Here is a 12,090-nt window from a genome sequence, read left to right on the forward strand (position 1 = left end):
AGATGTGATGCTGGTAAGTATTTGATTGGCCGCCCGTTTTGTTCATAACAACCATTTTTGCTTCCAATCCGAAGAGTTATTCCACCTTTTGTTCACCCCCCTGGGCCTGCCCATAACATCAAACACGACAAGGTTATGGTTGACCGTTTTCCGACCGATTTAAGGCCAGGACCTGGAACAAAGGGGAAAGGTAAGCGAAAAAATATAAAGGCATCCCCATCGAGAGGGGCAAACAAACGCCGTCTGGCTGTCACTTAATCGAAGCCATTAGCGTTATTAGTGGGGCCGGTACCAGCCGATGCACTGAAAACAAGTTGGATGCATGGACAGAAATTTGAATAATATATTTGAAGTTTTTTTCATAAAAATATTAACCAATAAATTGTTATTCCTTTGAATGGGATTTTTCATAATATTTTTACTTTCTTTCAACTTTTTTTTTTATACACATTTTTTTATGTTCAATATTTTTTCTTAATTGTTATATGTATTTAAAATGTTTTTTAGTTTTATTTTCGAAAATTTTACTCCCACGCCTGGCTGGCGGCCAAGTAGAGGGCAAAGAGTGTCTGGACATTGTGGATGTAGTCCGCCTGAGACTCCAAGGGTCCTTCCACTCCAAACCTCTCGCACAGCACTCTCACATAGTCCGCCAGAGAAATATTGTTCTGCAGACAGGATCTGTAGGCCTGGTCTAAGGCATTCTTGGTCTCCTGATCGCCAAAAGATCTCGGCCAATCCTCCAAGAGGGCGTCTATATCCTTTCTGGGCTGAGCATCGTACATAGATTGAGTCATATGAACTTGTTCAACCTCGGAGATCCATTTGTCTATATCCTTGCCAGACCGGGCGGTGGGAACGAGGGAAGCCGAGGAGGCATGGCGGGGATTACGACCCATGCTTCCACTAAGTACTGATCGAAGTTTCATGTTCAGGAGACTGGGTTCGCTCTGAGTTCCAGACGGTTCGTCGAGCAACCACAGGCCCAATTTCTCCAAGTGATCATTCAACTCCCTCTGACGTTGCGGTTGCAAAAGTGGAGGGGCCTGCACTTTCAGAAGGGCATCCACATCCCCCACAGCGGGCACAAACTCCGGAATAAAGGGCTGCAGATGGAACGGGGTATCGATGGTTTGTGGGGTGTATTTGACGATATAGGGAAACAGTTCCTTGAGTTCCCCGGGCAAGGGTAATTCTTCCCATTTATCCGGGCTCATGCTGAAGGATTGTTCCTCCTGCCTCTCTGATCTTCCGGCTCCACCGGCACTACTCCTCATGGGAAGGGTAAGCTTATGGTGCGGCAACTTGGCACCGCCTCTGGCCCCACCGGATCCCATCCCTCCACCCAAGGCGGCTTCCTCGCTGCCGGAACTCATGGTGTCATCCGGCACTTGTTTGGAACTCCGGTTGCTTCCTGGGCGCTTTTGGGGTTGTGGTCCGGGCACCAGACCCGTCATGCCCACTCCCATGGTTATGCCCTGGGGTAACTGCATCTCGCTGTCATCGTCGTCATCGCTGTCCTCCGCCTCGTCATCGTGGTCAATGATGTCCTGCAGAAGGCCGTCATCGTCTGTAGAGTTGCTTTGGAATTGCTGGGTTGGATAAGGATATTGCGGTATATTACTACGAATTTAAGAAAAAGGGAACGACTTTCAGATGGGATCTAAAATCTTTAGTTTATGACAATTTTAAATATTTAGGGCTCCTAGTAAGCACTGATAGTTCTTATTATTTGAACCAAACAAAAATATTCAGATGAGTGACTTCAGCAAGACTTCGCATATTAAATTTAACTTTTTCGGAACTGGCCCATTTGTTTTTATACGTATTTATATATCTTTTTCATTTGCTGAATTTTCCGAAAAATTCTTTATCACTCACCATTCGACGATGCCTGCCCGCGGCTGCTCTTTGTGCACCGCCAGTGGCGCCACCTGCCCCTCCCTCTCCGCCCAGTCCTCCTCCGCCCGTGGCTCCCCCTCGGCCCACTCCTGGTCCACCATTTCGCGGCTCCATTTGAACACTGCTCAGATGCTTGGAGTCGGGTCCGCTGATTGTGATCTCCTCATCGTAGAAGTTCATGGCCAGGGCCAGCTGCGAGGTCCAGGATTCAGATTCAAATAGCTCTCCAGCTGCGAGTCCTCTCGAGCTATTCAATTTCGTTTCCCCGTGTCTCTGCCCACTTCCTGGTTTTCCGCGAAAATCCGCACAACACTTGTCTTGCAATTTTCCGCTCCTTTTGCAGGTGCTGGGTCCTCGTCCTTGTTTTCTTCCTTCAGCGCGTAGTTTTCTTTTTGACAATATATTCGGGTTTTTCAGCGTTTTCCGTTCTGTTTTGGCTGCCTTACTTGCTTACCTGCTGGAAACTTGTCAATTGCTTTGGCCAGTGCCAGCGTCGATGCCGATGTGGTTGTCCTGACAACGCAACCCGGGAAACACTGGGAGAAATATTATAACGTGTATAACAATATTTAAATCGATAAAATTGTACCCTTTTAAAGGTCACTATAGGTAAAATAATTAATTTTAAATTTAAATTAAAATATTCAAAACAAAAAATCATTAAATATATTTTAAGGTTTTAAAAAATATTGGTTTTACTTCCTTTGTAAATTTTTATTAAATTAAATATATATATATCTACTGTAATTTATAAATAAAAAAGTATGTTAAGTACAATATTTATTACTCTTTTTTTCTCTCAATGTATCGAGTGGTTGTTATTGTCATATCCTTTTTGGCCTGCGAAAACATTTACAGCTGAAACAGTTGCCCTTTGTTATGGGCCAGGGTTTTAATTACATTCAATTTTTGAACCGATTTACCATCACTCGCCGTTCGGCCTGCCTCCATTTAAATAATTTGTTGCCACTGTTTAAAGGCCGGTTTATGGCGGCGATTCATTAATGAACATGCGAAATTTTGTAGACTTCTTAAAGGGCCCGGGAAAGGCTTAACCAAATGGGTTAACATTACCATAAGGCGCCGGCTGTGAATTTCCTTGCAAATTGCCGCACATTTTCAACATTCTATGTGGGTTTTTTAAAGATTAAACTTGGAATATTCAGGAATATTTCCCACATTTGATTGTCTCTTAGTTGTTTAAAATACATTACATCTTGGTTTTCGACAGGAAGAGACTGATATGAAGTTTGAGGATAACCAGTTTAAAAAACCCCAAAGAGATAACTATTATTGAAGAATGTGTTATCATGCAGAGTATCCTAATAAAATTGTATGGATGTTAGTGTTTCCTAAAGAGAATGGTTTATTTACTAAACTTATTTTATTAAACTACTCCAGAATTATGCAAATTATAATCTGGACAACACAAGTTTATTTTGGAGAATAAATTAAATGCAAATTTATCATAGAAAATGATTAGTGGTAACATTTGTTTATATCAAAATACTCCTAGCTCAGATTAAAACTAATCCATCCCCTACTCTTTTAAATCTCTCCCTTTTAACTACGTCCATGTCATCCATTCACACTTTTTTATACGCTCCCACACTCATTTCTCTCTCTCGCTCTTGAGCAACAATGCAAACCAGAAAAAGGAAGAGTGTTTCGACTTTCGGATAGCCTCTACTCGAAAAGATACATATATATGATATGTAACAAAAACTTAAGTCGTGACACTTTCGATAGTCGTATTATAATTACTTTCTTTCCACATAATTAAACGGTCTATTTGAAAAATATCTCAAAAATAGTAAACATTCTAGATATGTTAAGTGTAAAAATAATCAAATTAAATATTCGCTGTAATTTTAATAGTGAATTAATACTGCTACCAATCTTTTAACCTTGTTATCCAATGAAGTATTTAACATTTCGTTCTCACTGTTGCAGGCATAAGCCAAATCAATATACCCCATTACCTTACTATTAATGGGTAAGCGGAGAGAGCGCTAACATACGCCCTGCTGGCCAACATTCTGTTAACACGCTGTTAACGGGTGCTAACAGCGGCGGGAGTTCGCTTGATTTCGTTGCCATCCATCGGCATTCAGTTGTTGAATCTTTTGGTGTGCGGACGTTACGTTGTATCTCAGCTATTCGTGGTTCGAGATTCAAGTGCTCAGATTCGAGTTCGTCTTTCGGGTGCGTGTGCATTGGTGCCGTTTTATCACGCTATCCCAATAACAGCGATAACAGCAGCAGCATTGGCCACTAATTAAACGCCGAAGTGTCTGTGTGTGTCAATTGAATCCGTACGACTTTTGATTGAATTAAACTACAAAATACAATAGCAATTTGCAATTTACGGTAATTAAGCCGGACCAGTGCGGCAATTTGAACAATTTGATCGGGTGCCAAAAAGATATTTTTCACACACTCCTTTTTTGGGGATAATTAAAAGGACAGTGGTGCTTGTCATTCCTTCCGGTGGGGTGAGTGTGTGTGCAGTGGCTGTGGAGGAATTTCTCATTAAACCGGCGCTAAAAGGATTACGAACCCGTTCATCTTCATCAGACCCGCAGCGGACCGAATAGCGGTAAGTTGCCAGGGATTCCCCCACATACATTTTCGTTATCACACGGAAAGAAATGGAAAAACATATATTAAGCAGAAGATAACATGACACATGAGAAATTTACAAGAATGCGTTCTCGACTTCCTTTTACCATTCTGTCGGTTTCAAAATAATAATAATATTATAAAGATAACATTGTTTTAATTTATGAAAATGAAGTTTCAATTTATAATAATTTGTATTATTAAAAATTATTTATAAAAATAAGTTAGCCCTTTTTTTTTACTGTGCACATCCATTTTATGTGTTGGCTTTTCGCGCGACCCTTGCAAGAGTTAAAAAGGGTTGACCATGTGCCGAGGGTCAATATGCTTTTGTTGAGGTTAAACTGTTCTTGGAGCATACAAATCCCACCTCGCTTTTACCACCCACCCAACACGGCGGGCCAAACAATGAAAACCCCCGAAAAAGTTGCCGGCAATAAAACGAAATTGTTTTGAATTATTGAGATCTGAAAGAGAGCCGCCTGTAACCGGATGGTCCTTTCTGGTGTTGCCTTTTTATTTTGTTTAAATATAATTTATATTTGGCGCATTTATGGCCAGGACCCCGGGACCCGGAAAAGGGCTGAGCCCTCTTATAGGTGTCTGGGGGCATTAACGGTTAACATGTTTGCGGTTTTTGATTGCTGCAAAGTCCTTTATCAGCCCATAAAACGAGGGTCTCCCATCGCCTGCCGCACATTTTTGGGGCCATATGTTGCTGGGCGTGGGCGAGTTCAGAGGGGGTGTGTTTTGTGGTTTCTGCAAATTGGCGAAAGGTTTTATAGAGTTCAGCGGAGTAACGACCAGTTTATCAATTCCGTATGCAGCTTTAGCCAACGGGCGATAAGAGTTGTATGCAAACTTGAATTCGGGTCGATGCACTGGCGTCTACAATGAAGGAGAACTCTGGATAAAGATATGGAAGGGAATTGATTATAAGGTTTCTTACTTTATAAATAAAATAATCTGATTTATAGAAAATGTAAACAAAAAAGTACCTACATTTTATTTAATTAATTATTGTTTTTTTTAGGCAAAGGCAAAGCCAGTTTGCCTCTGAATTTCTCCAAACATCTTAATTTATAACTCAACATCAAGCTTTCCACTTGGCAGCATAAATATACTTCGCATACAAACTGAGGCTTAATTAACCGAAAATCCTGCCTCCATTAATATCGCCTTGAAGGGCATCATTTTCGCTTTCCCTTTCCACCAAACTCAATTGCAACCTTTAGCCAATATTGAGATTCATTTGCAGCGAGGAGAATCCAATTTCTTGACCAAGTCGGGAGCGTCTGAGGTTATTAGCTGGCCAACAGCATTCAGCATTCGACAGCCCTGCGTGGCTAATTAATTTCCATTCAGTAAATGGAAATGCGTAACCATAGAATGCCGCAAATTAATTTCCCGAGAAATCGAGGGAAAGAGAGTCCGACAGACAGATAGACGTTGAGCAGAATGTAGCTGTTAGATCAACATGGAGAAGGTACGAAAGACAGTCCGTTTCATTGATGTAATATTAAAAACAGAATCTAAGCGCATTTTTAAAAATATTTATTAGGTTATAGAGACCAAAAACATTAAATTTATGCTTTTAAAACGCAATAAAAACCTATTTTATCTTCCAAAGAAGTTTCTTCGCTTTCCTATACAATTAGCATAGTGATTAATATTATTTGTAAATATATTAATAGAACAGTAATGTCTTAATTTATTTCAAAAATATCTCTCTTGATTTATTTGGTATGCACTGTACAGACCGACCATTTATTTGCGGGCAATATAAATTCCTGGAGTTTTCTCTGCCATTTTTATTTGTACTTGCGGTCCGGACGGCTGCAGCTGTTTATTGTAATTTTTTATGGTCCAGCCATGGTTATTCTTGACCTCATAACTAGCGACTGGCGACTTCGACCTATATAAGCGATTCTATTGTGCCCATCGTGCTTCGGACATTTCCCAGCCAAGGCCTAAAAGCAGACACTAGCAAACATTTCCACTTTCGCTTTTCATTGTGTGTGGCAAAAGAAAATAAAGGAAAGGCAACGAAAATGTTTGCTTATCTCTTTGCCTACACATTTTTATGTGTGCTGTGCTTTGTTTCTGGGCTCTGTTTGTTGATGGGTGTCGGGGCTTAAGGATTCGCTCTTTTCGGATTTTTTGGATAGTCATCAGCATGCAGAGCCACATGGCTCCTCCAGCCGCCCACCACCCGACCTCCCCCTAATCCTGTTCAAGTTCAGCGAAAGCGAAAACATGGAGGAGGGCCGCCATAAAAATGAAAATCGTCCTACGGTTGAAAGTTTGTCGTTTACCCGCCGAGGCAGCGAATTATGCCAGATTGGTTTTTATTTAAATTAGTTTTAGATTCCCTCGGCCGAAGCGAAGTCGTCTCCGTTGTTCGCTGAAGTGTTAAAACAGAGGATACAGAAATTGATTTTGGGCCCGAGATTGAGAACTTGAGGCGGCCTCCTCTGCCATTATGGCCAACTCAGCTGTCCCCAAACCCCAAACGAGTTCCGCAGAAGTTTAGCCCCGACTCGAATAAATAAACAATATGGTTGGTTGGGGAATCCGATTTCAGTGTCGCCTATCAATGACAAATTGCACATGATTTTTACTGTCTACCACTCTCTGGGCGTTCTATTATTCGCTTTTTTACTGTCTCCCCAAGTGTCAGAGCACCCCTTTTCAAGAGATTCAAGTAATAATGACAGTTTATTAAATGCCAATTCAGATCCACATCGGATGGCCCATGGAAAGTTTGGCAAGCAGCAAATAACACACACAAAACTCTTGATTGTCGGCCAAACTTTTTTCGTTAACCTTTTCGGCTGACCCGGGTCTCTCTTTCTCATCAGCATAATCCCATGGGATCCGAGGGGCTTGGGGGGTGGCACACAACTTTCCCAAGCCAATTCAAAAAACAACATCCACACCCAACCACTCAAAGATAACTTGGGCAAACATCTCTGACTGCAGATACATCTCCCTCCAAGTCGTTGTATCATTTATCACAGCTTACACACCAAAAATATCATTTACATGGCAAAGGCTGTGAAAACAGCAAAGTGAAATGAATTATGTTGGAGGCGATGAAGTTATCATGGGGCTATCAACGCCACGGAGGCGGAAACCGTTCAGGTTGTCAATGAGATTGAGTTTTCCATAGGCGGAAAGGCGCCGGGCACTTCCTCAGGTGACAATTAATGATAAATGCATTTTCTAAGTCACTACCAAGTGGCAAGTTGTGTTTATGAGCTCTGAAATTAATAGGCAATCGGTAAATTAAATTGTTTATGTTTATTTTTGGAAGCGTGGAGCTTAAAATCAATTGATTAAGAAAGTGCCTGTCTTTAAACTGTCTTTAAGTACAGGCTACACACCTATTTTTAAAAGCAAGTCTAACATAACAAGACCCTTTCCAAATTAATTAAAATCCATTTCTAGTCCAAGGTATTTTAATTATAGTATTTTGTAAATTAGCAAGCCAAACTAGAACAAGTTCGTCAAACTTTGACACTTCTTTAAATAGGTTTCCATCAATAACTGCAAACTAGCTTTATCAAAAACCACATTAAATCACAGTAGCTAAAGAAAACTTTTTTGGCTGTGCTGGTGCTGCTCTAGTCTGCAACTTGTTAATAACCAATTTCTAAGCAAAGTTTTTATGTTGTCTGTGGGTTTGATTGTCTATCTCCGCCGACGTTATGCTTTTTCATAGCTCATTCGCTTTGTCATTCCCTGGCATTCCAATAAACAGTTTTAGCGCTTTTTTGTTCTCTTCCTTTGCCACCACATGATTGTTATTATGCTGACCCATTTTGCTCGGTATACACACTTAGTGTGATTTTCAATTACCAAATTACTGACCCCAAAACCGATTACTAAACACGCTCGAACTGTGTTCCATAACTACTCTGTGCTTTATACACCAACCACAAGACGATTGCTTTATCAGCAAAAAGCCGAATGGAGCAACGTAGGAAACAGTTAGACGCGCGGAAAAGAAATATATTGACTGGAAATGGAATTCGATTCTTAGGCGTATCAATACCAATGGAGGTGGCCTAGTCAAGTGTATGGGGGTCTTTGTTTGCTTTAGATAACCTATCTTTAAGAACCGAAAGAACCAGACCCCCTAAAATGCCAATCCCCTTGGGCTCCGCCACTTTCATTCCGGGCCATACGAGATATCGTCGTCGATTAATTTCGATTCCCTCATATTTGTTTATTTCCAGAAATTTATGAGCTCATCAATGGCTTGGACAGGTTGACGCTAACGATTTGAATATTTAGCTTTATTTGCAAAACTTATCAGACAAAGCTTATACAAAAAAACGAAGATCAGGACTTAAAAAGAAGCGAACGAAATTGATTGATTGGTACCTGTACTTAAATGAAATTTAAAATTGTTTACTACAAGATGAAGTCTATAGCAACTTCAAGGAAATTTTAACTGGAAAACATGACTACTATACATCAATAAATACTTACTATTTTTCTGTTTAGTCAAGAAACAGAATAAGGTTATCATTTCCCAAACCTTTATCTTATTTTGCAATATGTTGGGGCAGTCGGTTGTTGTTGACTCTTCGCTGAGTCAGTTCCTTAACGTTCTGTTCTTTCCGCTGCCTCTGTTGCTGTTCGACTTTTATCATTTTGATGTCATCGAGCGGGTTCTTGTGCTCATAAAAAATCGTCTTACGGTGTTTGCTTCTTATGAAACCTTTTCTGCCTCCGCTCTTGGCTCCTCATTCTTAATGCTTGTTGTTTGGCCCGAGTTAGTTGAGGCGTCAGCTGGTCGCACCATAATTTTAATTAAAAATCGCTTAAAATCCTTGGGAAATTGTTTATTAAAAAGAAGACGTAGATAAGACGCATAGATAAAACGGTCGAAAGGGGGCATGGGAGGTGACGAGTGTCAACACGTGCCAAATTGTTCGGGTGTGTGTTTTGTATCTGGCAAAAGTTTGCAAAACTTCAGGAAGAACAAATTGAAAGCGCCGAAAGTTGCAGCGGGCTAAAGTATCTGCAAGATAGGAATAAGCGAAAAGCCGACTTGGAGAAGTTGAAGTCTTGTGCGCATGCAGTTGGTTCTTTATCTTGTTTTCCTCGTTGCGTGACACTTTGCCGTATTAACATAAACAAATAGATACACATTGCATAATTGCTCAATTGTTTCAGGCTTTAATCCACATTCCTCTGCCGACTCTTTCGCTCTGCGTGGTTGTGGGGTGTGTCACCGGGGCGTATGATGAATCTGACGCACGTGCTTGTCACACGTCACGCGGTGGTTGTTGTACCGCTGGTTGTAGTTGCTGTTGGAATGCTTTTGTTATCCTGTCAGGATTCGCTGATGGCGTTGTCAACGTGGTGCACGTACCGTGGGCTTCCCCTTCCAAATCCTTACAATTAAGCGGCAAATTTGGTTTGTCATTGGGTTTGGCAACACGATGAGAGCCAACTTCCGGCCAGCGGATCCGGCACTTAGAAGATATTGACAGGTACCTTATTCACATAGATGGTGTGGTAAAATAAACATAACAATTTTATATAATCTAAAGTACTTCCATTTAAGTTTTGGTCGTATTGTTTGGTAGAACTAAATGGTTTTACAACAAATTAATTTTCAGTTCCGAGAGAGTGTTCACAAAAGTACATTTTTTTAGAGTTCCCTTCAGCCGATTCCCACTTGTGTGTTTTTATGTAGCACTTCCCGCTGCTTGCTCGTGCATATTTCAATCAAATTCGTTGTTGCCGCGGTTGTTGTTATGCCTGCGGCTACACAGGCGAATGCAGGGATTATCATACGCACCGTTGACCCAAATTTTTAAACCAAGCCAAAAACACCCTTGAATCAGCAAGAGACAAAGACGAGCCCACATGGCGAGGCAGAGTCATTTCAAAGTAATATATTTGGCAGCACGTGCGGCGGAGAAAGAGAGGGCACGACGGCAACCAGAAAGAGACAGGGATAGGGGCCAGAGGGTTGCCATTCATTATGCTTGGTTTTTGGGGCGCGGTTTTGTCCCCTCGAATTGGGTCAGCCCCTCCAAGAGAGACCCCAACAATATATGCAGTTTATATATTGTATAAAATATAGTCTGGCATAATGGAACGGCATTTTGCAGCGAGTTAGTTTCATATTCTCATCTAAGTTGGCCCTCGAGGGCTCACACTGATTCGCATTCTCAGTCTCATTCTCTGTCTTTGCTCATTAGGAGACAAAGCGCGACTTTCACTCGGGCCTGCCACTTTAGCCGGCTTTTAGGCGCTTCGGCTAATTATGAGGGAAAATTCGTCCAACATCTGCAGTGCCCAGGCCGTGCCCCCTTTTCCCTGGCGAAAGTGTTGGCAAGTGAACTCAGTTTTCGTGGATGCATTTTATTTACGACAAAGTGAGCTTGCCGCCAGCTGTGTGCCACAAGATTCGATGGTGCAACCGAGGGGCTTTCGAGGGGTCTGTGATGCTAAGAGCAATGGATGAGGCAAATTGTCTTTTTGGCAGAGAGTACAGACTAATTTATAAGCTTACTGAGGAAGTTCACCTAGCAGAAGCGGGTTAAGAACTGGGTTATTTCCAAATTGCACTGTATTACACTTTGGTGATGTTGGGGCTTGCGGTTGTGAAAAGTAGAAAGTGGACAAAAAACTGGTTAAGACCTATACGTGTTACAAAAACTATAAAACTATTTAACTATTAAATTAGGGAATGCATTTAATCGAAGTATAAAATGTCTTGAGGCATTCTACTACATCAAAATCCATATAAGTTGCAAGGAATTTAAAATGTTTTTTTTTCTGTTTATCAATACCATCTTCGTTCTAAAAATGTTTAAAATCGGACCATTTATTATCAAGATAAAAGTAAAAAAGTGTTTATCTTTAGCTGAACAACGGGTCGAGTCTTGTTATAAAGGTTAAAATAAAGGTAATTAATATAATAGGTATTTGAGAAAAGAAAATTGTTAGGCCATCTTCCACTCTTAGTTATTGGGTTTCCCAACATTTTTTTATATTTTTTAGTCAATGCTTTCCTCATCAACAGCAAGCACTTCCCCTAATCCGCATTCCATCAGTATCATTTCCAAGATCTACCTATCAGGCCAAAGACCTATCGAAAGTTGATCACTTGAGCAGCCAAATGCCTTGTCTTCTTGTCTTGTCTTGCCTTGTTTAATTTCTGGCCAGCAGCTAACAAAGACTAGATTTTGACAGCTCTTTCTCTCCGCTGGCCATAACAGGCGAACCAATGAGCCTTACATAATCCCGCTGGCCATTGAGCATTTCTCGCACATGGCGCTGCTGCCCCATTGTTTGTCTGTCATTATTAATCCAATTAGTAGTTGTATTATAGAATGTGGGGCGGCCAGGGCGGTGGCGGGGAGAAGTCGCGGGTTGCACAACCCAGAAACGTGCCCCACAGGAAATTGGGTCGCAATGTGGCACGAGACCGCGGGCGGCGAGAATCGAAAAAGCACTTGCAACCGAAGCAGTGGCCAAGGGAAGGGGAGCAGCGTGTCAGGGGTAAGCGGCTTAGCAGCAGCTACTTAGCAACCGGCA

At 41.4% G+C, this 12,090-nt stretch overlaps 2 protein-coding genes across 2 annotated transcripts in view; one reads left to right on the forward strand and one right to left on the reverse strand.

Annotated features, from left to right (window-relative positions):
• Window positions 1-313: 313 nt before the first annotated feature.
• LOC108033412 (intraflagellar transport protein 46 homolog) lies at window positions 314-2,352 on the reverse strand. Its single transcript, XM_017107733.3, has 2 exons — window positions 1,882-2,352; window positions 314-1,592 (listed from the first exon to the last, which is right to left on the reverse strand). The coding sequence occupies exons 1-2, from the start codon at window positions 2,080-2,082 to the stop codon at window positions 525-527; spliced, it is 1,269 nt and encodes a 422-aa protein (XP_016963222.1). The 5' UTR covers window positions 2,083-2,352; the 3' UTR covers window positions 314-524.
• A 1,665-nt stretch (window positions 2,353-4,017) lies between these two features.
• LOC108033794 (uncharacterized) overlaps window positions 4,018-12,090 on the forward strand; it is a 41,991-nt gene continuing 33,918 nt past the window's right edge. Inside the window, exon 1 of the mRNA XM_017108404.3 lies at window positions 4,018-4,501. The gene's annotated coding sequence lies outside the window, so the exon portion shown is untranslated. The remainder of the gene's footprint in view (window positions 4,502-12,090) is intronic.

The sequence above is a fragment of the Drosophila biarmipes genome, chromosome 2L (assembly GCF_025231255.1).
Source record: "Drosophila biarmipes strain raj3 chromosome 2L, RU_DBia_V1.1, whole genome shotgun sequence".
NCBI lineage: Eukaryota > Metazoa > Arthropoda > Insecta > Diptera > Drosophilidae > Drosophila > Drosophila biarmipes.